Source organism: Crocuta crocuta, unplaced genomic scaffold (genome assembly GCF_008692635.1).
Source record: "Crocuta crocuta isolate KB4526 unplaced genomic scaffold, BGI_CrCroc_1.0 scaffold180, whole genome shotgun sequence".
Classification (NCBI taxonomy): Eukaryota; Metazoa; Chordata; class Mammalia; order Carnivora; family Hyaenidae; genus Crocuta; species Crocuta crocuta.
In genome coordinates, this window is record NW_027527549.1 from 2,732,079 (window position 1) to 2,760,072 (window position 27,994).

At 44.1% G+C, this 27,994-nt stretch overlaps 1 protein-coding gene across 1 annotated transcript in view; it reads left to right on the top strand.

Annotated features, from left to right (window-relative positions):
- The first annotated feature begins 7,791 nt into the window (after window positions 1-7,791).
- The window catches only part of SLC22A15 (solute carrier family 22 member 15), an 86,629-nt gene continuing 66,426 nt past the window's right edge, over window positions 7,792-27,994 (top strand). Inside the window, exons 1-3 of the mRNA XM_077767842.1 lie at window positions 7,792-7,844; window positions 7,943-8,118; window positions 22,989-23,365. Of these exons, the coding sequence (XP_077623968.1) occupies window positions 7,792-7,844; window positions 7,943-8,118; window positions 22,989-23,365 (606 nt within the window). The remainder of the gene's footprint in view (window positions 7,845-7,942; window positions 8,119-22,988; window positions 23,366-27,994) is intronic.

Genomic DNA, 27,994 nt, shown 5'->3' on the forward strand with positions numbered 1-27,994 from the left:
GGTTTTAACCAGAAGGCCCAGTTGCAGCTAGAATTCTCGATAGGCAGGTCATCATCAGCTTTGTGCCATACTCAACAGCAGAGGTGGTTTAGGCAGTTCCCACAGCCTCTAGATTTTAATCTTGGGCAACCTGGCAGCATGTGTATGGTAGAGGGTGAATTTACTCAATGTAGCTGGGTTTATCCACCCCATGCGTACAGCAAATTCATCATTTTGGTGTGTGTTCCCTGTTGGATAATTCCCATGTAAGAAATAGTAACAGCAACCACAGACACAATATGGAAATTTTCATTAAAATTGAGCACTCAGGAATGACTTTGTTGAATTCAATCAATGTCCTACTATCTAAGCTTAGTGCTTCTTGGGACAGCACGTAAAATTGGGTTCTAAGTGAACAAAACACTCTACTACCTAAATTCGAGCAGACTTAATGGCTAATTTCCCTCATCTTTCATATCGCTCTTCCATAACCTCCTTAATTTTAGACCTCACTCTATTCATCCTCTTTTGTTTTACTGCTAAGGTTTAAGACATGGGAATGGTCAATTTCTCCACATTTAGATTTATCAGTATATGTTTGTCACCCACTCGAGGATGGTTTTTGAATGAGAGTTGTTAGTTTGGGAAGCAGGTTGAAGGAGACCTGTCCTTCTCACTGCCAATTCCATTTTCTTGTTGCTTCTCCTCCTTTGGCCTTCATGCTCCTTCCTCCCAGGAGGAAGGTTTCCTTGTGATCTGGTCCTTCCCATCTTATTTGCTGTGTTTCTATCAACTTAATGTTGACAGAGGTAGCTGTACTTTGGCTGTCTTTATGAAAGTACGCTGCTATGAAATACTAACAATGAAGTAGGTTAGTACAGCCTGAAGGTTTATGCAAAAGGAAAAATGTTCTGAAGATTTTTCAAAAAGACAGTAATTCTTGGTACATTTAGGAGGGTCTATAGCACTGATTGCCAAGGATCTGATGCAACACTTGACATATGTGAAGTCTATTATCTTGCACACCAAATCTCAGTAGCCTTCTGGGACATCAATTACCAATAAAGCAGAAGACATGATACAGTCTTCTACAGTGGTTAGGTGTGCAGCTTTTGTAATAATAATTTTAAAAAGATTGTAATGATTGAGTCTATTTGCTTCAAAGCTTTATATAATGTACCAGATAAAGTTTACCCTTTTTCTTCTCAGATCCCCCAATGTATGTATTTGATAGACACCCTATTGTAAACATTATTTTAATTTTTTATTATTTAAAAAAAAACCACCCGAGATGCTCATTACTCCTGAGTGATAAAAGAAAGATTCAGGTACTATAAAATTATGGTAGGAAGGGGCTTACGAAAAGAAAAATGAGAAAAGAATCGTCAGATGGGGAAAACATGCTCTCCAAATGGAACTCTTTGCTAAGAGCCACAGATGCAATACCTTGAGCCTCAGGAGAGCTTTAATTAGGCCAGCTCTTTCTTCAGCGCATGCTCAGAAGCTCTGGCGCTGACTGTAAATTAGGGCAAGAAAATCCAGCAGGGACCTGGGTGGGTTAAGGGGGAAGGGCAGGATCTTAAAGGGGCAATGACTACTTAAAAGAGCAATGCCGGTCAGCCTCACCGGTCCTGTCCACCACTACCAACCTACTCCACCTTCTGTGTTCCCTATCTCAGTTAATAGTATCTCCATTTTTCCAGTCATCAAGGCCAGAAACATAGGAGCCATTCCTGATTCCTCTCTCTTTTGCCTGTGCAAAATGCAGTCACTATCAATTTTTGAAATTTTACTTTAAATTTGACTTGACTTCTCCATCTATATTCTTCTTCTACTGGGTTAAGCCTTCAGGCCCTCCCTGGGTCTTGAGTGGGCCCTTACAACTGGTGCTACATGCTTTTAATACTGCTGCCGAATCATCTCTTAAAAATCATGCTACTCCAGCTTAAAACATTCCATGGTTCCCATCACATGTAGGAAAAAGTTCAAGCTCCTTAGTACTGCATACCTGGCCTTTATCAACCCATCATAGCTCATTCCTGACAGTCCCCAGCTTGCACTTCCTGTGCTCATAAGAGCCAACTGCTTTTAGCATAAATGTCCAATAGAAGAAGAATTCGTATATAAACTTGAAGGGAGTAAGATGAAATAACCCACTTTATACTCAACACATTAATTTAGCTATAGCATATAAATATTAATTTATCGGTTTTTTTTCATCCTCACACATCATGATGTCAAAGAAAAACTTTCAAAAGTTAAAAATATAACCTTCTTACCAATAGAGAATGAAAGATTTTATTTTAATTGATGAAAGAACCAGTACTATGGTAAAGCTGGTTCTACGAGCAGGTGAGGAACTTGTAATTCCTAGAAAAAAAAAGAACGTTAACAAGGAATTTCTAGATTTGATATAAAACGAGCTAATAATGGCTTATAGGGTAATGAAATAATGGATTATCTTTTCCATTGAACATAATCATTTACATGTCTACCTAACAAAAATCTACAAATTTACGTGTAAGCGCGCTGTCTCTGGACTCGAATTCATAGTAGATACAAAGTTAAACACAAGTCCATTCTCTTACAGAAGTAAGTGACCCTAGGGTGGGCCTGTTAAACAATGCTTTGTTCCCACCTTGCAAGGCCACACAGCCCTCTTCTTGCTTTCTTGTTATTTCCAAGTGCGGGAGAATTTTTCTGAACAGTTTTTAATAAAAACACTTCACATGAATCTTCCCCGTCAGTGTTTTAGCACCAAGCAGTAACTTCTTGAGTCACCTAAGGAAGTTTTCCAGCAAATAGCATCTTTATGTTCTCCTATGTTTTCTCAAATAAAGCATTCCTGGAATTGTTGGAGAGAAACAAAATTTCCTTTAGCCATCCTAGATTCTCTGGCTGGTCTAATAATAAGAAAAGATAGATTAACAGGAGAAAAGCATTTAATTTCACACCTACAGGGAATATGAATATGAGATCCAAGTTCAAAGGAGGCAATTGGGACTGATATGCCATCCTGAACTAAGGAATGGGATCAGAACTAAGGAATGGCTTCAGGGGGTGAAGGGTGATTCATAGGACAGTAAGAAGAGCAGATATTTGGCAATTGGATGTTTGTCCTACATTATAGATAAGTCTTTCAGATAAAAAATTGTCTCTTAGGGGCGCCTGGGTGGCTCAGTCGGTTAAGCGTCCGACTTTGGCTCGCGTCATGATCTCACGGTTTGTGAGTTTGAGTCCCGCATCAGGCTCTGTGCTGACAGCTGAGAGCCTGGAACCTGCTTCAGATTCTGTGTCTCCCTCTCTCTCTGATCCTCCCCTGGTCATGCTCTCTCTCAAAAACGAATAAACGTAAAAAGTAATTTTTTAAAAATGATTTCTTAGTAATAGCTCTCTTCCTGGGCCATGCCTCCTATCTAAATTCTTTTAGGTAGTTTAAAGGAGGGGAAAATTTTTCTGGAGTCTGCTGTGCATTCAGCTAAAAATAGTTAACATGCCAAAGTGACACATTTTGGGGAGACTTGTTTTGAATCCCTTCAGAATCTTGTGTGGTTTCCTAGGAGTTTGAAAACAGATATATTAAATAACTATAAAGATTGTAGAACAGTATATAGTTATGAGGATGTTAAACATGTAAGTGTAACTAGCAAATTAATAATAATAATATAATAAAGCAATCTATAGGCCTCTAAAATAGCAAGAAGAGTGAAAGGCAGGATGAAAATAGCTTTCAGGCTCCAACAGATGNGGTAGAAAACAATTCCAAATATATCACTCACAATAAATATAAATGGATTTAACTCACATGTTAAAGGACAAAGACTATCAAATCAGATGGACAAAAAAAATCCTCCCTCCCTAAACATTTTTAACAAATAGTAAAAACAAAAGGATGAAAATAAAGATTACAAGGAAAATATTAAAAAACCCTTATGTTGCAATATTAACATTAGACAAAATAAAAATGAAGACAAAAAGCATTAAAAAGAGGAAAGAGCTATTTTATCATGATAAAAGGAATGAGTCAATTGGTACTTTTATGTACCTATAGAAATAAAACTTGATAAAAACTCAAACATTTTGGCAGATTTTGACACATTTTTAAAAAATTGATATATCCAGTAGTAATACACATTACTTGCTTACAATTAACATGCTTGATCTAATATATAGAGACTCTTGCATGCAAGCAAATGGAGAGTATTTTCAATACATTCAATCCATACATTCAATACATTTTGGAAAAATGACTACATTCTTGTCATTTTAGAAAACGAATGTCCAAGATTTAATATCATCTGGGTTCACAAAGCATTTAAATCAGTAATCAACAATAAAAGGGTGGTTTAAAAATAGCAACAACTTTTACTTGGAAACTAAAAAAAGAAAAGGAAAGAAAAAGGAAGAAAGCATTAACAAGGTAGTGGTTTGAAGAGCATATTACAATGTCCTGGAATATTCAGAACTAAAGGCAACAGAAGCCACACCACGACAAAACTTATAGGACAGAGCAAAGAGAAATGCATAGCCTGAAATGTAATTATTCTTTAAAAAGTAAAATTAGGGGCATCTGGGCTGCTCGGTCCGTTAAGCACCATTTTGGCTCAGGTCATGATCTCACAGTTGTTTGTGAGATACAGTCCCGTGTCAGGCAGGCTCTGATCCCACCGGACCTGCTTGGGATTCTCTCTCCCTCTCCTTCAAAATAAATAAATAAGCATTTTTTAAAACAGTAAAATTTAAAGCAAATAAGCTAAACTTTCAAGTCATGTAGCTAATAAAAGAAATACAGAGTAACAAAAGTAGCTAACGGTGAAAAGAATTCGCACAAGCCACAAAATAGAAAAGAAACGCAGGAAGAAAAACCACAAAAACTGGTTCTTCAAAACACGAATAAACTCCAGCATGACTGATAAAAGTGAACAATAAAAATAAACATTAAGAATGAAAAACAGAACAGAAATACAACTAGAGCGTGAGTTTATAAAAGCATATGAGAACAAGATGAACAATTACAAAACCAAAAAAATTCTCGATTTAAATAGCATTTTCAAAACCTACAAGTAACTTAAGAACACAAAGCCACAGAAGTATATCTGATATTTCTATCTCTGTAATAGAGGGATTCCCGCCGAGACAAGGCAGTCCAGACGGTTTAAAGGAGAGTTATTTATACCAAACATTTCCAACTCATTTTGCTAAGCTGCTCTGTATGATCTTCATGCCAAATGCAAACAGGGACAGTAGAAGAAAGAAAACTTAGGCCCATCTCACTCTTTTAGATGTGAAAGCCTAGGAAAAACATGAGCCGCTCTCTCTCTGTCCACAATGCATTGAGGGTCATGGCCTGGGCTAGGGAAAACTAGGCACTGTTAAAACCGACCTCAGGAGCGGCAGGAGTGAGGGGACTCGCAGGTAGGCGACCCCCTCCCTCCGCCCTGCCTCCTCTCCCCCAACCCTTCCAGTCTGGCAAATGCTGCTTATCCTACTAACTCCTTGGCACCCATCACCTCCTGGTTTACAGCTTAACCTTGGCTCTTTAGTGTTTCCTTTGTACCTCGTGCATATTTCTACTTGCAAATGAATCTCCCGGCTTTGCAAAAATGTGTTTATCTGTGACCCCACCCCCACCCCCAGCTAGCGCCGCGTGGGACGGGAAAGGCTGGCCAGCCTTCGTCTCCGAAACGCCCCCAACCCCTCGATTTGTACAAAGGGACAAACAATGCCGAGCCGCCACCGGGTCCCCGGTAGTCACTCGCCCGCCCTAAGCGGGGCCGGGGATCTGCGCGGCAGCCGTTTCCGTGTTTCTCCATCGCAGAGGAGGCCTCAGCCCGCGCCCACTTCCTCTCTCCTCGCCCCCTCGCCGCGCGCACGCCAGCCCCTCTCCCACCCAGATCCCCTCCCCCCNGCGAGCCCCCCGCCCCCGCCCCGCGCGAGAGCCAGCCTGGGCCCCGGCACAAGGTCTCCGGCAGGCCTGGCCTGCGGTGTCCGCCCCAGCCTCCGATCCTAACCCGGGGCTGTTCCGCCGGGCCCACCCACCCTGCCACCTCGAGTGGGAGAAGGAGTGGGGGCTGGTGGGGGGGCACTTCAGCCCCGGATGAGCCGGTTATTGGTAGTGGATGCCGGGTTCCGCGGTTACTGGGAATGCGCCGCCGTGAATGCGTGGCCGAATGGTTACTCACCTGCGGCTCCGTCACCTTGGAATCTAGAGCACACAGAGCGTCCTCCCGGGTCACCCGCTGCCGCCACCCAAGGTCCGACCCAGAACGACCTCTTTCGGTTCTGGGTGTCTGCTTGCTGTCTTTTCTTGGATGCCAGGGGGCTTTCGGTTCCAGGTGGATTCCATGCGTGGGGTTTATTTCTCCCTGGTTAAGTTCTGCTGGGTCATTCTGCCCAGAGGCCAGCCTCCGGGCTGAGACTCTTATAAATTGAATAATGCCATCTACAGTATGTGTAAGATTCAGTTATAAAATAGAATCATTTCTTCACCCTACAAAATTCTCACACAACACTTGCCCACCCCAGCCTAAAAATGGGGGTTTAGGATGCTCAAGGTCATTATAGATACACTTGGCCAGGCCAGAGTTACTCTTCCTTTGCCAGCCTAAATGGCCCATTTAATAACATCGATTACGTCTCCCAATATTCTAAAGGCGTTTCATTCACAAATTCTTTATTAGTATCTACTGTGAGTCCCTCATTTTACTGCTTCTTGGTTCAACACATACTGAATGCGTGCCTACTATTTGCTTAGCAGGGGCTACAGTGGTGGGCAAATCAAAGCCCCTTTTCCGTGAAAGCCTGAGAGCCCCTCATTCTAGTGGGGATGGGATAAGGCAGGCAGACAGTTCAATAAATACAATTAGGGTGTGATGATAATTATCGTGAGGAAAGTACAGGGAAGTCATGAGCATAACCACCAGTTGCTTGAACCTGGCATAAGGCAGTGGCTCAACAGGAAGATAGGGGTGGGGGAGGGGGAGAGTCACCTTACTGATTCTGTTTTTCATTAAAATGTTTGCAAGTTCAGTTGTTTTTATCACCAGCCAGAAGAGCTGTTCAAATGATGGACTGATAGATGATGTCAGACCTTTTTTCTAGCAAAACACATTCTCAGTTCACAAATATGCAGAATTCTGAAGTTCTTTCAAGTTCGTTGTTTCAGCTTTAACTGTAATTTTCCTGTGGGAAGAAAGTATTTCCTGAATCACAAAACAGTATTTAATACAGAGAGCATATAATTGTACCCATGATGCCTGGTGTTCATTTATAATACTTTTTCCTTGAGAAAATTCTTTCATTCATCTTCTAACCAAGAATTCCGGGAATATAATTCCTTTTCTGAACAATCCCATCTCCCCATGCCTCTACCCCACCTGTTGCCATTATCTTGTTACAGGCCTAGCCAGGGATCTGCTTACGTAGAATAAGTTTGTTTTGATGGAGTGTAGCACTAACAAGTCCTCTGTTCTCGGTGACTCAGTCAGTTAAGTGTCCCACTCTTGATTTCTGCTTAGGTCATGATCTCGTGGTTTGTAGGTTCGAGCCCCACATCAGGCTCTGTGCTGACAGTGCAGAGCCTGCTTGGGATACTCTCTCTCTCTCTTTCTCTCTCTCTCCCTCTCTCTCCCTTCCTTTCTGCCCCTCTCCTGCCTGCGTGCTCTCTCTAAAAAATAAGTTTTTAAAAAGGCCACTGTTCTGGGTTCGAGACCTGTTGTTTTTCTCATTTACTTTTCTTCATGGCGGACCCAGTTAGTTAGAGTTTAGAGCTCTAAGTCCATGACCATGATTGTTCACTGATCCCTGCCTGACATGTGGTCAGTATTTGCCACTGGAGAACCAGGTCTTACGAGTATTGGGAATGAGTGAGTGTTTATCTTGTAGGTGTGGGTTGGGAATGAGTGAGTGTTTATCTTGTAGGTGTGGGCTGGGAGGCATCCTCTTGCTGTGTCTGTCCCAACAGCTCCCTCAGTCCAGGCACAAGTGAATCCTTCACAGCAGTACGTATTCACGAGGACTCACGTGCCCCATTAAGATACTTGATCGAGGTGTTCTTGGGGTCACCCAGAGCTGTCCTGGATATGAGAGTGGACATCGACAAAGACTTCTCTTCCAAGTCTCTGGCTGGAGACGGCTTTGGTGAGGGCTGGCCTGGGTAGTGGGTGTAGGGGCCCCCGACACAGCTGTAACACGGTGCTTTCATCATCTTGCGCAAGTTGCTTCTTCCAGCAGAGAGAGAAAGCAGGAAGCCCTTTTCAGGGCTGGCTTAGATGGGAAGTTGATGTTTGCTTCAAGAACCAAAGCTCTGGGCACCTGGGTGACTCAGTCAGTTAAGCGTCTGACTCTTGATTTTGGCTCAGGCTCAGGTCAGGATCTCATGGCTCGTGAGTAGGCCCCGCGTCAGGCTCCACACTGACAGTGCAGAGCCTGCTCGGGATCCACCCTGTTTCTCTCCCTGCTCCTCCTTTCCCCTTCTTTCAAAAATAAACTAAAAAAGAAGGAAAGAAAGAAAGAAAAAGAAACACCTGACTGTCTCAGTCGGTGGAGTGTGTGACTCTTGATCTTGATGTGAATTTAAATCCCGTATTGGGTATAGCGATTACTTAAAAAAAAATCTTCTAAAAACCAAAAACACCAAAGCCCTGATCTAGGTGGAACAGATGGACCAACTGCCCAGTAGCGCTGCCAGAGAGAGGGAGCCTTGCCGGAGAGCCCTGTACACTGTAGGTGGGGTGCCAGAGAGAGGGACAGCCAGACAGGGAGCCTCTGCTTCGTCAGGAAACTTTTCTGCACCTGCAGTTTGGTAATGACCAATCCCGGTCGAGAAACACAGAACTAGAGGAACAGAGATGGCAAATTCAGATCTTCTTGCATGTTCTTCCCTCTGGGTTTTATGATTATATTCATTTTTAATGGTTTTAACTCCCTTTACTTCGAAGAAATCCAAGTTCAATCTGAAAGGACAAAACCACATTACCAAGCCAACTCTGAAGGTCTTTTCACCGACTTCGTGGATCTTGGATAGCCATCATGTAGCCCATCAAAGGTTACCTCAGTTTCCTCGCTGTTAGCGAGGAGATTAATCTTCACGTGCTTTGCAAACACAATCTTTGGAATCTCTATGGTGGTCACCTTTCAGATACATAAAGGATAGATGCAGATTTTATAGATTTCCCTTCATGTGCTGATGCAAATGCCCCTGATAGTAGCGCTCGGTGGTTTGAAAGCATAGGGGCAGAAAGCTAAAGGAAAAGGGATCGCCTTAGGTAAAAATAGTTGTCTTATGAACACGCAGCAATATTTACCATTTTGTAGTTCGGAAAACTCTTGCTCTCCAAATATATGTTCTCTCCTTTGGCCAAGATCTATTTAAACATGAATAATTCTGTGTACTTTATTCCCGTTTCTGTTTTCTGGTGGTGATTCAGAGTTGATGCCAGCCCCATCATTTTGTGTTTGCGTACGTGCAGGCTGCCAGGCCGTCTGTCTGGAGGAAGAAGGTTGGAATACGGTTCTTTGTTTCTTTTGAGACTTTTGGTCACAAATCGAAAATGGAACCAGCTTCTTTGTGTTCTAAGCCATAGACTCTGGCTCCTTCATTTTCCCGGGGATCACGCGCCACAGACTGTAGTATAATTTGCACAGGATTTAAAACATGCACGAACCAATGGCGACACGTAACCTGTAACAGGCATTAGTTTCACCAGCACAAGTGTGATGTCATGGTGGACCCCAGCTTGAGGTACAGACTTCTGGTGTTCTGGAATGCATTATTTTAATGTAGGCTCTTACCAACCCCAACCTCATTTATCAGACCCTGGAGCTACCAGCGCCTTCAAATCATTCATGCAATAAACATCTTTTCATGGTGGTTTCGAAAGTGGAATGATTGACCAGGTATTGTGGAGAAGAGGAAGGTGTGATAGCCAACACAGGAAAAGGTGTTTGCCTTCAGTGGTCGTCTGGGACAGGCGTATTAAGATGCCTGTGAAATATTATTTCACACTTATTAGGTGAGCAGACATGAAATAGCTTAACGGTCCAGGTGTGCTGAAAATGAGCAGGGGCAGGAGCTGCGCCATTCAGAGACCAATTTGGCACTGTCTAGTAAAATTAAAGCCCAGCTTTAGACTCCTTGGTGTACGTCCTCCGATATTGCTGGCACGTGTGCATGAAGATATGGCTTGGGTGTTCACTGCAGCACTGTTTGTAATAACAAAAACTAGTAACCACCTTAATGGCTCCCAAAAAGGGGCCAGGCAATTAAAATATGGGCTATCACAGTTGATGTGAATGAGCCAGATCTGTAAACAACTACAGGAATGAATTTCCAAAACACAATGTTAAGTGAAAAAAAAAATAACGGGCATGATATACACAGTGTGACACATAAGTCTTACTAAAAATTGTAAAAACGTAGGGGCTCCCGGGTGGCTCTGTCGGTTGAGCACTTGACCCTTGATTTTGGCTCAGGTCTTGATTTTGGCTCAGGTCATGGACCCAGGGCCGTGGGATCAAGTCCTTCGCTTAGTACAGAGCCTGCCTCAGGTTCTCAGTCTTTCTCCCGCTGCCCCTCTCCCCTACTTCCACGAGCACTCTCTCTAAAATAAAATCTTAAAAAATTATAAAAGCTTAGGAAACTATACCGTATTTGGTGTATCAGTGTATATGGACAGTGTAGAAGTATAAACGTATGGGGTAGGAGGCTCCACCCCAGTTCATGAGACTGGTTACCTCCAGGGAAGGAAGGGATGGGTGGGGGTGGGAAGGGTACAGAAGAGATTTGCTCTGTGTTCATAATCCAGCATTTTAAAGCTCTGAAGCAAATATAATAAAATGTAGCTTGTTGATTGTGATGGTGGGTTCCTGAATTTTATTTCATTTTGCTTCTCTGTGTTAAATTAAAAAAAAATAAGGTGGTATAGAAAAGGTGGGCATCCTGAAAAGAACATGCTACGTGTAGTTCACTTCATGAGAATAACCGTCCGCCCTTCCCTTGCTAGCCCATTGACCAGTTCGCGCTGTGAACAGAGCTCTATGCCTTTCCCACTTAGGAGGATGAGGTAGAGTGAGTTTTGTGGAGGGTGCGTTGTTGAACTTTGCGTAGAACGCTGTCCCAGTACTGTCTCCTACCTGCTTGCATTTGCCTCCCTGTCATCATTCATGGAAAGACGACTTTGGTGCTTCCAACCCCTCAGCCATAAGCATGTACTGAAGTCCGTACGGAAAACGTCAGTGAGGCCGCTGTTAGTCTCTGAGACCAACCTTTGTGCCTCAGGACAGTCCCCTCACCAGCAGGGGGTCGCCCGCGATGACCACATGCAGCATTAGAGCATGACTTCCAAACATGGCAGCATCTACCTGGTTCTCTGTTAGTTGTATGCTGCCCCTCCCCTCAGATTTAGTTCTGTCTGCCCTCAGACAGTGGCTGTGAGTGGGGTGATAATCCGGGAAACCTCTGCTCCTATTCTGCCATCACTGTAGGTGAGTGGGGCGCTTCCTAAGGAGACCATAGCTACACTCTCCCCCAAGAACGTCCTTGGGAAAGCTGTTGTGTCTAGACAGACACTGCCCCCTGGCGTAAAGCAGATGCAGTTGCAAATCAGACCAAATTTCCAGAAATCCAGGGAGGTTATGGAAATTCAAGGAGGCTGAGGGAGCTCCCTTGAGCCTCGGGCATCTGAAGAATTGGGGTGTGCCTCAGAAAGCAACTAGCTCAACACCCCTAGAGCATCCACATCTCAAGCAGCGTGCCTGCCGGGGCCACACACAGCACAGCTACTCAGCACATGCCCTGACAGAGGTGTTACCTTAACAAGACAGCACACCAAAACAAAACAAAGCAAAAAAGTCATTAAAAATGCGAAGACACACAGTTTGTGACAGAAAGAACGCTAGGCCTGAATGCTGTGACCCTGTGCTGTGAGATGGCGGAGAGCGCTTCTGTAGGTGACCCCTCAGCTGTTGGTGCGCTCTGGGAAATGGCTGGATCACGAAAGCTTAATTCCTTTGTTTTGCCAAGTTCAGGATTCCTCCAAGTTGCCCGGCGCCCAGCAGTGAGTTGGCCTTGTGTCGATGTCACCGTGAGGTCTTCAGAACACGAGCTTGGCTCTTCACCACGAGTCAGAGACTGCCTTTTACGGGACAGCTGGCAAATCCCTAGATACACACAACTCAGGAATTTCATCTCTGACTCCCTTAACCAAATGTTCAGACAGAAATCATCATCTGCATTTATGGGCGTTGTATGAGGCTCAACACGTAGTATAGGGGGACTGTAGCAAAAAGAGAAAATAGAAGAGGAAAGAAAAACAACCACCAGAACTTGGACCACTCAGACATGAAACGTGCTCACATGTTGATGGATTGTCTTCCAGACTTTTAGTTATACAAACATGTACATTTGCCTTTTTTGCATACATTTGTATCTTAGCCTGGTTTTTGCCTATCAGTGATATCGTGAGACCCTTACTGTGCTCATAAACGAACAAGCACAGGCTTTATAATGGCTGTGGCTGTGTTGCAGTGTGCGGCTGTACCGTAACTTCCATACTCCATTATCTCTTGTTGCAAACATAGGCTGCTTGATTCCTCTCTTTCAGAGTTCTGATCTCCATGCTCTTGGACCGTTATCTGGCTTTTGGCCTGTACTTCTCCCAGTTGGTTGGTGTCCGCTATTCCTAAGCCCAAATGTCTCCTGATTCCGTTGCTCACACTCTCTCCAGATGTTCTTGGTTCCAACGTTATGGCTGGAATAGAAGTGCAGACTTCCTAAGCATCTCCTTTCTTTTACTTTGACATTAATTTTTACCCTTCCCTGTCATTACATCTCTCAGACTGTCCAAGGGGAAGGCATCTCTGCCCTCCTTCCAGGCACATCTCTCACCTTTGTTCTTGATTCCGTATCACTCTTTCAGTCCTTTCTAATCTTCCGTCTTTCTGCATTCTCTGATGTCCCAAAGGATGGCCTGCATAGTAGGTCTAGGTGGTCTATGGAAATAATATCAAATAGCATTAGCTTATAAAGTGAAAGGGTTATTCCCTCTTCAGTTCTTCCTTAATCTTTCTTTTATCTTTTTTAATTAAAATTTTTATTGTTTATTTATTTTTGAGAGAGAGAAAGAGAGAGACAGAGCATAAGTGGGGGAGGGGCAGAGAGAGACACACAGAATCCAAAGCAGGCTCCAGGCTCTGAGCTGTCAGGACAGAACCTGATGCAGGGCTCAAACCCACGAACTGCGAGATCTTGACCTGAGCCGAAGTTGGACATTTAGCTGCCTGAGCCACCCAGGCACCCTGATCTTTCTTTTATCTAAGGAGGAAATCTCATTTGGTGCTAACACATCTCAAAACTTTTACAAATATTTCTGTTTTAACAAAGGGGATGAACTAGAAGCAAGAATTAAAGAAGGCTCACACTTGGGCAGAAAACCTGACCTAGTTGAAAATTAATAACATTATTCTGTTCTTATGGTATGTATTGGTCATTTTCATGTAAAACTGCTCTGTCAATCATGAACCATTTCAAAGGAAACACAGAGAATAATGTCACAAATATACCTGTACCTACTTGCAGGTTTGATAAGTGCTAATACTGTGCATATTTGCTTTAGGTGGTGTGAGTCCCAGTTCAACCAGAGAGTCAGGAAGCAGAACTCTTGGGATGGAGACACATGTATGTGTGTATGTGTTTGTGTGTGTGTGTGTTGTGTATGTTTATATGTGTATGATTATACACGTAGTCAGTGAGTAATTCGTTACAGAGATTTAACTGTGTACAATTGTGAGAGTCGGTTACGCGGTCCCTGTGAGGCTGTTGGCTTTGTGTCTGCTGTTGGAGCCTGAAGTCTGTAAGGAGGGCAGTCTGGAAGGGGAAGTGTGGTCTGGAAGCCATCAGAATTGACGGGAATCTGCATTGTTCTCGTTGCCTCCAGCTTGATGAAGCAACTGCCTTTCATCATGGAAAACACATACTTGGCCCCGGGGGTCAGAGAAGCTGAGGGAGGGTCCAGGGGAATGTGGGTCAGTTGCAGGCCCAGCTGCTGTGCTGTACCAACAAAGCAAGCCAGCAAAAGAGATGGCAAAGAAGGGTGAAAAGCACCTGCCCTAGCCTTCTGAGCATAAAAACCAAGATGGCTGCTCCTTTGCTTTCACCCCTCCCCCCAAATGCTGCTTGAAAATATCTCTCTGGGCCCGCCTTAAATAAAAACACTCTAGCCAACACTTGGCATTATGACATGGTGTTTATTTTGATAGTTCCATCTGGCTGGGCATAGCTCTCTTGATACAAAATTTTATTTCCCTGCAAATTTACTTAAGTTAAAAATGTTGAACTGAATTTACAAATGACATATCTGATAAAGGATTAGTATCCAAAATATATAAAGAACTTAAAAACCCAACACCCCCAAAATGAATACTCCAGTTAAAAAGTGGGCAGAAGACATGAATAGGCATTTTCCCAAAGAAGACATGCAGATGGCCAACAGACACATGAAAAGATGCTCAACATCACTCATCATCAGGGAAATACAAATCAGAACTGCCTGAGCTATCACCTCACACCTGTCAGAATGACTAAAATCAGCAACAGAAGAAACAACAGGTGTTGACGAGGATGGGAAGAGAAAGGAACCCTCTTGCACTATTGGTGGAAATGCAAACTGGTGCAGCCACTGTGGAAAACAGTATGGAGGTTCCTCAAGAAGTTAAAAATAGAACTACCCTACGATCCAGCAATTGCACTACTAGGTATTTACTCAAAGAATACAAAAATGCTCATTCAGGGGTGCCTGGCTGGCTCAATCAGTTAAGCGGCCGACTTTGGCTCAGGTCATGATCTGACTGTTCGAGGGTTCGAGCCCCATGTCGGACTCTGTGCTGACAGCGAGCTCAGAGCCTGGAGCCAGCTTTGGATTCTGTGTCTCCCTCTCTCTCTGACCCTCCCCTGTTCACGCTGTGTGTGTGTCTCTCTCTCTCAGAAATAAATAAAACATTAAAAAAATTAAACAAAAAAACAAAAAAAAACCCCAAAATGCACATTCAAATGGATACATGCACCCTGATGTTTATAGTGGCATTATTTATAATAGTCAAATAATGGAAGCAGCCCAAGTGTCCATTGATTGATGAATGGATAAAGATGTGATATATATATACACATATATATACAATGCAATATTTATTCAGCCATAAAAAAGAATGACATCTTGCCATTTGTGATGACATGGATGGAGCTAGAGAGCATAATGCTATGTGAGATTAAGTTAGAAAGACAAATACCATGTAATTTCACTCATATGTGAAATTTAAGAAACAAAACAAATGAGCAAAGGGGAAAAGAAAGAGCGAGAGGCAAACCAAGAAACAAACTCTTGGGACACCTGGGTGGCTCAATCGGTTAAGCATCCAACTTTGGCTCAGGTCATGATCTCATAGTTTGTGAGTTTAAGCCCCGTGTTGGACTTTTGCTGACAGCTCAGAGCCTGGAGCCTGCTTCAGATTCTGTGTCTCCCTTTCTCTTTGCCCCTCCCCTGCTCATGCTCTGTCTCTCAATAATAAATAAAAATTTAAAAAAATTAAAAAAGAGAAACACATTGTTAACTAGAGAATGTAGTAATGGTTACCAGAGGGGAGGGGAGGGGGGATGGGTGAAATATGTGATGGGGATTAAGGAGGGCAGTTGCCGTGATAAGCACCGGCTATTGTATGGAAGTCTTGACTCACTATGATGTACACCTGAAATTAATATTACACTGTATGTTGACTGGAATTTAAACAGAATCTTAAAGAGACATTTTGAATCAATTTAAAAGAAGACCAGTAGGAGCATCTAGGTGACTCAGTCCATTCAGCATCTGACTCTTGATTTCAGCTCAGGTTGGGGAATTGAGCCCTGTGTCTGGCTCCATGCTGAGTGTGGAGCCTGCTTGGGATTCTCTCTCTCTCTCTCTCTCTCTCTCTCTCACCCTCCCTTTACCATTCTCCCTGTGCATGTGTGCACATTCTCTCTCTAAAATGAAAAAAAAAGTCTATTAAGTAACTAATAGAAAACCAAAAATGGGCACATAAAATTCTTGCAGGGAGCACACAGGTGACCGAAGTTTGGAAAGAGATGAGCTAGCCTGTCATACCTCTCCAAAGAACACTAAAAATACGTTCTTTACCTTCTCCACTCTGATTGGCCTTATTTTTTTTTTTTTTTTTTTTGTGNTTCCTTCTTCTGAGTTTGGTTTTGATTAAACCCTTACTAGCCTTTCATTACCTAGTTCAGGTATTTGCAGCCTTTTCCTTACTCTCCCAGTTAGAATCCCCGTCCACTTTCTCTGTGCTTTCATAACCTCATTTCCACCATGGCTAATGCTGCATCTGTGAAAATCTGCCTTGTGTTTGTAGCTTTTGGGGCATTTGTCCTCAGTTGGATGTATCTGCCTAGAAGGAAGTAACTATTTTTTACCCATCCTCGTTATCACCTGAGGCTCATGATATAATGTTTTGCAGAATGTTTGTGCTCTGTAAAATTTTTTTAAAAAATTTTTATGTCTTTATTTTATTTTGAGAGACAGAGACAGAGAGAGAGCAGGGGAGGGGCAGAGAGAGAGGGAGACACAGAATCCAAAGCAGACTCCAGGCTCTGAGCTGTCAGCACAGAGCCCGACGCAAGGCTCGAACCCACGGACTACGTGATCATGACCTGAGCCGAAGTTGGACGCTTCACCCATTGATCCACCCAGGTGTGCCTCAATAAAATTTTTTAAGAATTAAACTGAAGTCACAGAAGGAAGGGAGCCAGGCGGGTATATTTCCATTTTATTTGGGAGAGAGAGAGAAAGAGAGAGAGAGAGAAGCAGAGGCAGGTTAAATCAGTGTTAACCCAAATGCTTCATTTGTCCAAAGTCTTAATTACTGTTTGGAACAGAGATTAGGGCCTGGCATCATCTCATCTTTTCCTTCTTTTTTTCCTACACCATTGTGCAAGGAATTCGCTGACAAAATGTATCCTAGGCTGTTAGTTACAGCGTGGTGTGTTGGGTTTGCTTGGAAGGATATGGAAATAGAAGGTTTCTTTCCTTCAGGAGATAACAGATCACTCCCAAGTCAGGATTTCCCTGTATCTATACTGTTACAGGGATTTCCTGTATCTATACTGTATAAATACAAAATAAGATTTCCCCAGTAAATAGTGCCACCATTGAATGCTTCGGAGATCAACAAAGGAGCCATCAGCGTGGTCTGGAGAGGTTCCTTGAAGACTTGAGAAGGGCTGAGCTTGTGCTGAACTTTGGAGCTTGGGTTTAGAGAGGAGTGGGAAGGTCACTTCAGCTGGAAAACAGCAAAATTGGGGAAAAGTGCAGAAGAGGGAACAACTCGTAGGCTTGCTGCACGGCGCGTGGCCCAGACCAGCTGCACTGAGCCCGGGACAACTGGCTAGAGATGTGAAACTCTTGTCTCCCCCAGGCTACAGGGTCAGGCCCTGCACTTTAAAGTCTGGGGGGCACTGACGGATGCCATATTTATGGGGCTGTATAGTTTACCGCTGGTTAAAGAAAACATCCCGTTCGATCCTCGGAATAGGGTAGATACAAATGAGTTAGATAAAGGTGGGTATTACTAGTGTCCAATCCCACTGAAAAGAAAACCTGAAGTTCAGAGAGGCTTTTTTTTTTTTAATGTTTTATTTATTTCTGAGAGAGAGAGACAGCATGCGCAGGGGAGGGTCAGAGAGAGAGGGAGACACAGAATCTGAAGAGGGTTCCAGGCTCTGAGCTAGCTGTCAGCACAGAGCCTGACGTGGGCTCAGACCCACGAACCATGAGATCATGACCTGAGCCGAAGTTGGATGCTTAACTGACTGAGCCACCCAGGTGCCCCCAGAGAGGTTTTGATTTGCTGAAAGGTTCCTAGAGTTGAGTTTCCAACTCAGGTACACGGATTCCAGCCTCTTTTCACACCACACCATGAGAAGTCTGGCATGGGGAGCTGAGTACGTTAGTACAGAAAGCGTGAACGTGGAGTAGGTAGCAGCTGGCCCATATGGTGGGATCTGGAACGTTAAAAGACATTTATCCATATCCATGGATATGCTTTGGCCAGAAGAATTTCATGAGGAGTGTCTCAGGTAGACCAATATGGTGATATGCAGATGAATTAGAGTTGGGGAAGAAACAGGACTTTGAGACCCCTGTTATTCAGGGCATGATAAGTAAGTATTTTCAATTAAAAAAAAAAAAAGGTGGTATCCATAAGTCACCCGACCAACATTTATTGAATACCCAGTGTGTACCGGGTGCTGGACATTTGGTCGTGCTGTCCCGAGATGCTTGCTCATGAGTCCGTCAGATAACAGAGTACTAAGTACGAAGTGACTAACACTAACGACGACAAGGTCATCTTCAATGTTTCCCATTTGTTTTCTTTTCCTGTAAATACAGCTCCAGCCTCAGCGTAAGGTGATCCCGTTCTCATCCTGGTTTTGCTGTTAGTGTTTTACGTGATCTTGAACGACTCACTTAATTACTCCATTGTCCATTTTGCCTACTTTAAGACCAAACATCATACTTCCCATGACCTCACAACATGAGATATTGTGATGAGCTCATTTATGGGGGAGGTTTCAGTTTCCGGAGTGGTATAAAAGCTTATAATGCTGTTGATATAAAATCACTTTAAAAACCTTCACTTTCCGCAGCTTCAGAAATCTCAGTCCCCTGGTGCACTGTAGTCACCTAATTATAATGACATGGAATGGGGGGGCAGCCACGTGTGGCACTTGTTTTCCTTCCCTGGAGGGGGCTTTGAAGAAGATAATGGCCTCTCTGCAGTTGTTGACCCCCCTGGGAAGGAACATGGATGGTGGTTTCTGATTGTGGCTTTAAGACCCAGCCACCGGTAGGTGTGGTCATTGGAGACTCCGTGGTGAACATGCGCCTGGTGGATACGGAGTAATACAGACAGGATTCAGAGACTGTGGGCTCTGGGGGAGAGAAGCGGGGTTCCCGGCTGCATGTGTCTGACCCGTCTGGTGACATAAAGCCATGGCTCCGCGTGTGTGCAGTTGAGGTCCCTGGGTGCACATGCATGTGCACACACATGGGGTAGGCACGGGAAACATTGTGAGGGGTGAGAGGAGGCCAGAGAAGGCAACCAGGCTTACTGGGGCGTCAGGCTGCAAGGAATAATGCTGATTAGCACAGATCATACTGATGAGCTCGTTTCACGGCTGCCCTCTGTGAATTAGCGGGTGTATCGGCACCACGTCTCTGTTTCTGAACTGTTTTCTTTTTTAAAAATTGTTAATGGTTTGATTGTAATCCCAGGACAGTTAACATATAGTGTTCTGTGAGTTGCAGTGTACAACACGGTGACTCAACACTTCCGTAGGTCACTCGGTGCTCACCACAGCAGGGCGCTCCTTAATCCCCGTCCCCTCTTTCCCCTATCCCCCCACCAGCCTTTCCCTGGGACCCGCCAGTTCTCTCGAGTCTGTTGCTTGGTTGGCCTCTCCCTCGCCTTCCTTCCCCTTTGCCCAGTTGTTTCTTAAATTCCACATGTGACGGAAATCACATGGTATTTGTCTTTCTCTGACTTTCTTTGCTCAGCATAATGCTCTCCAGCTCCATCCATGTCATTGCAAATGGCAAGATTTCATTCTTTTTTATGGCCGAGTAATATTCCTCTGTGTGTGTGTGTGTGTGTGTGCGCGCGCGCGCACGCGCTCATGCGTGCGTATACATACTACATCTTCTTTATCCATTCGTCTGCACACTTGGGCTGCCTCCATCGTTTGGCTGTTGTAAATGAACCAGTAGACCCTGGGTGCATGTAGTTCCTGAACTGCTTTCCACACATTGTGGCTCCCGCTGAGAATGGTCCTCTCCATGAAGATGCATAAATACTGCACACAAGAGGACCCTTTGAGCATTTCCTCTCTAACCTAGAACATTGCTTATCTTAGAACAGTCCAGATAAAAATATGATATATTAACATATTTTCTTTTTTTAAAAATATAATTTATGTCAAATTAGCTAACATACAGTGTGTAAAGTGTGCTTTTGGTTTTTGGGGGTAGATTCACACGATTCATCATTTCCATACAATAGCCAGTGCTCATCCAAACAAATGCCCTCCTCAATGCCCATCACCCACTGTCCCATCTCCCCCACCCCTCCCATCCACTCTCAGTTTGATCTCTGTATTTAAGTCTCTTATGGTTTGCCTCCCTCCCTCTCTGTAACTATTTTCCCCTTTCCTTCCCCCATGGTCTTCTGTTAAGTTTCTTAAGATCCACATTTGAGTGAAAACAAATGATATCTGTCCTTCTCTGCCTGACTTATTTCGCTCAGCATAACACCCTCAAGGTCCATCCAGGTTGCTACACATGGCCAGATTTCATTCTTTCTCATTGCCATGTAGTATTCCATTGTATAGATAAACCATATCTTCTTGATCAATTCCTCATTGATGGACATTTAGGCTGTTTCCATGTTTTGGCTATTGTTGAAAGTGCTGCTATGAACATTGGGGTACATGTGCCCCTATGCATCAGCACTCCTGTATCCCTCGGGCAAATTCCTAGCAGTGCACATATTTTCAACAAGCACCTAGAACAGTGCCTGGCACATAATTAGAATTTAGAGAAGTGTTTGCTGCTGTTATTAGCATTCTGTCCTATTTATTCATTCATTCACTTGCTGAGTGTGAGCTTCAGGTATCTAGGCCCTGAGTTGTTTGCTTTGGAAGCCCAGGGGTAGATCACACAAAAATCCTGCCCTCAGGAACAGAATATTCTGGTAGGAAAAATAAGATGAGCAAATACATAAATATGATGGCATGCAGAAAATGATCTATCTCTAAGAAAAGTCTAGATGGAGCTCTTGGGGGTGAGCGGAAGCAGGAGAGGGCTTCTGGAGGGTTCGAAAGGAAGACAGGGTAGGGGGAAGGGGTACCTGAGTTCCATCCGCCTGGATGGAAAAGGTGCAGAGACGCAGCTGAACCAGGTGAGATGGTTTCCGGGTAAAGTGAGTGGGAGGCACACAAGCAGAAAATAGCATATTTAAGAGAGAAAATATAACTAGTTTGCTTTGCCTGATGGAAGGCTGTGTTTTGAACACGTGTTTTGCGTCATCTCCAGAGTTCACGTGCCCCATATTTTTTCATGTCTTTGCCCTTCAATTAAGTTCAGCAGATTATAATAAGGAGGGGCCATTACTAACACGATGCAAACGGCTTTGTAATTATAGCTGCTGCCAAATGTGTAATCTATCTGTTCTTAATTATTAGGGTTTTTATTTTTCTAAACTGATTGCCTTCTGGTCTAAAACTTCCTTAATAGGATGCAAATAGGGGCCAGGAAGCAATATAAATCTAACAGCCTGGTTTCCTCTGCATTCTCCAACAAATCACCCACGCGGACTGCCCTGTGGTGGCTTGGTACACCTTGGGAGGCGCGTCATTTGCCTCCCAATAGATCGGGGCTGCCTCACATCCCCGCAGCCTTGCAGAGTGTGAAACTCACATGCTGGGTTTATGGTAGCTTTCTGTTAAGACCCGCACGGCGTCATGACTCCTTTTCTCTTTTCTTGACAGTAATCCCACCATCGACTTATGGTAAAGTACTCTGCCTTTGGCATTTTAGCTTCATCCACCTAACAGCTGGCTATGCCCCTACCCCGTGGTGTGGGAGGAGCTCGGGGTTCACTAATGAGTGGAGCCGAAGCTGTTGGGAAGTCTCTTCCTTTTCGCGGCTCAGTCAGCACATCCATCCAGTGGGGGTGTTACTATGCACTATAGAGAAATCACAGCTTTGTACTTTGGAAACACTTGTTCTGTGTAAGGTATTTTAAGATACCAGGTTCTAAATTCATGAGGATAAGTTCTTAAAATAAGATTGTCTCACTTAGTGAGACAGTTCTCACTGGAACAGAATAATTCTGTTTTCCTAATGCATTTGAAGCTTGAAATAATCACCCAACAATGAGAACGAATATAAATGGATATCCATAGCATGAAAAGGCCACATAGGGCTCAACAGCTTATAAACCCGATTGCAAATAGCTGTAAGACCCAGAACAGTCAGAGACAAACAGCATATGTGCTCAATAATTATTTCTTGAATGAATGAGTGGGGTTTTTTTTTCCTTCGGGAGAACAATTATGTTTAGATTAAATAACGATTAAATAGAGCTAAGCGTTATAAAGTGAGTGTTTATTACGAGATTTCGAACTTCTTTACATCTTATAAGCTGCATACTATGTTTTAAAGTAGTACCGGGGAGTCTGGGGGGCTCAGTCGGTTAAACATCTGACTTTGGCTCTGGTGGTGATCTCACAGTCGTGCGCGCAAGCCCTGCTTCCGGTGAGCATGAACCCCGCTTCGAGTGAGCTCTGATTCTCTCTCTGCCCCTTGCTCACTTGTGCCCTCTCTTTCTCAAAATAAAATAAAGCAAAATAAAATAAAATAAAATAAAATAGTACATACTCAAGTACATTCTTGAATAAAGTATTTTCATATGTGCTCTCTCTATATATGTTATCTACCTATACTATTCTCTCCCTATATTTTTTCTCCCTATATATAACTATCTATAGTCTATAAATGTTCTTTCTGTATATACATGCTATATATATTCTCTATGTGTGTGTATATATATATACTCTGTATGTATATGCTCTATGTCCTTTTACTATGTATATGTATTCTATGTATGCGGTGTTTTCTGAGACATTTAACAGTGCCACCAAAGGTTTTGTTTAGATTGTGAATCCTAGGCCAAGGTGCTCTTGGACCCGGGTGCCTGCTTATCTGAACTGAGAGTGTAGTTTTGAGGAGAAAAGAGCCGGAATCAGTCTCCTAAATCAGAGCCAGTAATATCCCCGCCCCCACCTTCGCTGGTGTCATACGGTCACCCATGCGCAGGGTCCTGAGCATCAGATGTATCGCAAATGTAGAGGAGACCCCCACGGAAAAAGCCCAAGGTGCTCTATAAGTGGGATCGCTGATGACTGCCAGTAGTAGATCGGAAGCGCCCTTTCCACGTGTCTCTCCTTTGCTTCCGGGGTGTCTCGTTTGGCGTGGCTCGCGGAAACCCAGAAGCAAGACACGGGTCCTGCGCGGCCCGTGAGCTCGCTGGCTGCGACCTCAGCGCTGATGGGTTTGTGTGTTTGCTCCTCCAGCTCTACGTGGCCACGGAGGCCATCCTCATCGCCCTGGTGGGGGCCACGCCCTCCTACCACTGGGACCTGGCGGAGCTCCTGCCCAATCAGAGCCACGGCAACCGGTCGGCGGCTGACGACCGCGCCCTGGGGGCGTGGCTGCTGACCGCCAACCGCAGCGAGGTCCGGAAGCACGTGCAGTTCAGCGGCAGCTTCACGTCCATCGCGTCCGAGGTAACGCTGGGCGGCCCCTCTGATCACCGCCTGCGCGTTGCCGCTGGTCCGCACGGAACCGCGCTTCTGTCGTGTTGATGTGAATGTCAGCCACCCCTTCAGACAGCTGTCTGGTACATTGGAGGGTGTAAAGGGGGATACTCTCCTCCTTGCTGCAAGCAGGGAGAGCATGAGCCTTGCCAGACTGTCTGCCAGGGGATGAACTCGGAGGGGCCACCTCGCAGTTACAGTGTCCTTTTACCATTCATTCATTCATTCATTCATTTAAGTTTTTAATTTTTATTTTTGAGAGAGAGCAAGACAGAGCACAAGCAGGGGAGGGTCAGAGAGAGAGGGAGACACAGAATCTGAAGCAGGCTCCAGGCTCTGAGCTGACTGCACAGAGCTGGACATGAGACTCTAACTTCATGACCTGAGCTGAGGTCAGACGCTTAACTGACTGAGCCACCCAGGCGCCCCTACGGTGTCCTTTTAAAAAGTGAACCAAAGCTTCCATTTCTTTTTCTTACATACACAAAAATTAACCACGTCAAGAGAGAGGAACGTGGTGAGCATCTCCAACATCCACAGTTCATGTGTCCCATCCAGTCCTGTGTGTAGACCACATGGGGCCCCTAGACTGTACAACAGACTGCCCCAATATAGATGGAACCCCCCCGCCCCTTGTGCAGGGCAGGAAGCCTCATGTTCCAGGGGGCTTGTGGCCAGGGTGGTCCTGCTGAGGACAGCACCTTCTGAGCTGGCCCCAGGTAATAAGCTGAGAGCACATAGTCCAGTGAAGAGGAACCCTGGTCCAAGAGGGGCAGGGCGCATGCTCAGCTGGAGGGCAGGTAGCTGGAGAGCAGGTGTGCTGGCGCTTAAACACTTGAAACAGTCCTTTGCCTGCTCCCCACAAGCCTCGCCTGGCCTCGTCCTTGGACCTGGTGATCCAGTAAGCATAGGGTTAATGCCTGGTGGGCATTGCTGCTCTCTGTGTGGACTGTCATGCCAGTCAGCTGCCCCCAAATCCTTTTGGCTGCCCCCAGCCCGGTTACCAGAGTGCTTGCCGATGCCCTCCATCCCTTGCCCACCCTCCTGTGTGCGTGCGTGCGTGCGTGCGTGCGTGTGTGTGTGTGTCTCACCATGGCATCGGCCAGTCTTAACCTGTTGCTGACTATTCTGAGAATCACCCTTTGGATGACACGTGCCAGAAACAGAAGAGACATGAAGGCAGTAGTGGCTTGGCCTTTCCTTAACAGTTTCCCTTCAAAGCCGTAATCATCGGGTTGGTGTTCTGAGCTCCTTCCAGGTAGTGTATTTCTCTGACAGCAGTGTAGTCCTGTCACCCCTGATTCTGAACCCCCACTGATTCCTCCCACTGTGCACAGGAAACTGTGGAACCCACTTAGGGTGTTACATTCGATGCCCTTTACCCTCCACAGCTGGGGCCTGGGTGCACTTTTGCAGCCCCATCTGCACTTGCCTCTGCCTCCCCTCTTCCCTGCCCAGGCCCTGAGTGCTTGGCCTACCTGTTACCGCGGTGGGTAACTCACCTTGGAATCCCCTGACCTGACCCTTGCGTCCACCTGGTGACATCCTAACCGACCCTCTAGTGCTCACCTTGACCGTCCCCTTCCCTGCCACGTCCAGCCCAGCCCACCCCCAGAAGAAGTAAATACGCTCGCTTCCTCTCCAGTAACATTGTGTTTGCACTCACGTCACAAACCGTAGTGTGTGGTTCGACTCTGCTTCTTCTGAAGTCGTTTGAGGTCAGAAACCATATTTTGGTCATCTTTATACCTCTGTGGCCTACTAGCAACCATTACTGTCCCCGCAAGTGCCAACTGAGGACCACCACTGCTAACCTATTGAAACAGCAAGTAGCGTGGGATGGTGAGCCTACACCAGGTGTTGTGATGCATGCCCCAAACCCATGTAACCTTCAGAATGATTGTATGACGTCAACATCATTTTCCCCATTTTACATGTGAAGAAACAGATATCTTAAGGTCAGCTCAGCTTATAGGGTCAGAGCTAGATTTCAACCCTAGTTTGTCTTAACTCAGAGGCCTGTACTCTAACTTACTGCACTTTTTGGAAACCTATTCAATCCAAATCGGTATGCACATCTCTTAGTTCTTTCTAATAGATAACAATAGCTAAGGAGCTTAAATTTTTTTTTTAATTTGGAAATAATTTGTGACTGGCAAATTTCAAGACTCATACAGAGAATAAATACTCTTACAGCCTTTCATTTCACCTATCTTTACCATCTCAGTTTTTTTTTCTAGGCCGTTTGACAGTTCCGTATACCATACCCCTCTTCTTTTATGCCCAAATACTTCTGCATGTACTTCCTAAATGTAAAGGAATTTTCTGACATAACCACAGGACAGTTACTAACTTCTAGACATTTAACATTGGAGTGTGTGGGTGGCTCAGTCCATTAAGCGTCAGACTTTGGCTCAGGTCATGGTCTCACAGTTCGTGAGTTCGAGCCCCGTGTCAGGCTCTGTGCTGACAGCTCAGAGCCTGGAGCCTGCTTCAGGTTCTGTGTCTCCCTCTCTCTGCCCCTCCCTTGGTCATGCTCTGTCTGTCTGTCTCTCTCTCAAAGAGAAACATTAAAATATTTTTTAAAAAAGAAATTTAACATTGATTCTGTATTTTAATCTACCATCCATACCCAGTTTTGTCACTTGACCCAGTACTGCCCTTGCTAGCACTGGGTTCCCCCTCTTATACCCAGTTCTGTTTTAGGGTCACATGTTACATTTAGTTGTCATGACTCTTAGGATCTTTTCACCTTCAGCCTCTTCCCTTTATGACATTGATACTTTTGAAGAGGACATACCCCCTCTCTTTTTAAAAATAAGGATGTTCTTCATGTTGGGTCTGTCCGATGATTTCTCATGAAGGCTACACATCTGAAGTCAGAATAGTAGTAAATAATGTGTCCTTCTGGATCATGTACACTATCCATCGGCCCCTTCTTGTGTTAATTTCGATCATCCACTCCAGGTATTGCTTGATTTCTCCCCTGTACAGTTAATCTTTTCCTTTCCAGGAATATGGAATCTATGGAGAATCCCTTCAAGATTATGCAGATGCACTATTCCTTATCAGAACCCCCCCACCCCAAATTTAGCACCTTTTCATGATGCTTTTGTAAACCAAGCTAAGACCATGATGGATGCAAAATGATGATTCCTTTACTCATTTTTGCCACTTGACATTCTGCCTTTTTTTTTTTTTTTTGAAGTATNTTCCTTTCAGGTGTAGGACACAATGACTCAATGTTTGTACGCCCTGCAAAATGATCATCAGGGTAGGTCTCCTTAACACCATCACTGTACATAGTTACAGAATTTGTTCTTGTGATGAGAACGTTTAAGATGTCTTCTCTTATTATCTGTAGTCACCATGTTGCACATTACGTCCCCAGGGCTTACTTATTTTATAACCTCATTTTACCCAACTCCCAACCCCCGCCTTTGGCAATCACCAATCTCTTTTCTGTATCTATAAGCCTGTTTTTTGGGTTTTTGGTTTTCATTTCTGTTCTTCTTCTTCTTCTTCTTTTTTTTTTTTTAGACTTCCATGGCATTCTGTTTTTAGCTGGAAGCAAAGCCCCTTCTTTTCCCTTGTCCATCTGTAGGCCTGTCTGTCTGTCTATATCTAACTCTATCTATCTACTTATATGCCTATCATTAGTATGTATTTATAGGCCCCTGTTCTTAATTATTTATAATTTTTTAACCATCTTTAATTATTTTGATGCTCAAATTATCCCCAATTTACCAGTGAGAATCTCTTCAAGCTGTCCTTGAGTCCTTTTAAAAATATTTATTTGTGTGTTTATTTATTTATTTGTTTTAGAGAATGTGCAAGCAGTGGAGGAGGCAAAGGGAGAGAGAGAATCCCAAGCAGACTCCACGTTCAGCATGGAGCCCGACACAAGGCTCCATCCCGTAACCATGAGATCATGACCTGAGCCAAAATCAAGAATCCGATGCTTAACTGACTGAGCCAACTGGGCACCCCTCTAATATTTTTTTAATGTTTATTTTGAATATGTATTGGATTTTGTCAAATAGAGCAATTTGCAGTGTTCTACTTCAGTTGCAGTGATTATGTTATTTTTTTCCCCACCTTCTTCTCTGGTAGATTGTCCTGACTGACTTTCAAATATTGAACCAGCTTTGTGCCTCCTGATGACATATTCTCTGTATATATTGTTGAGTTCTATTTGCTAATATTTTGTTAAGGATTTTTGCTTCTGAATTCCTGAGGGATTTGATCTGTTGTTTTCTTTTCTTTTCTTTTCTTTTTTTTTTTGGACCTTTGTCTGATTTTGGTACCAGGGTGACATTCACAAAATGAAGTGGGAAGTATTCCACTCTTTTCTGTTTTCTGGAAGTGATTGGGTAGAATTGGTGTTCGTTCTTTAAATATTTGGTAGAACTCTCTAGAAAAATCATCTGGGCTTTTTGTTGTTGCTATTGTTTTTTATTTTTTGACAGTTTTAAAATTATGAATTCAGTTTTCTTGAAGGTTATACAGCTGTTTAAATGATTTATTTTGTATTGTGAGTTGTGACAGTTTGTGCTTCTCAAGGAATTAGTCCATTTCATCTAAGTTGTCAGATTTACG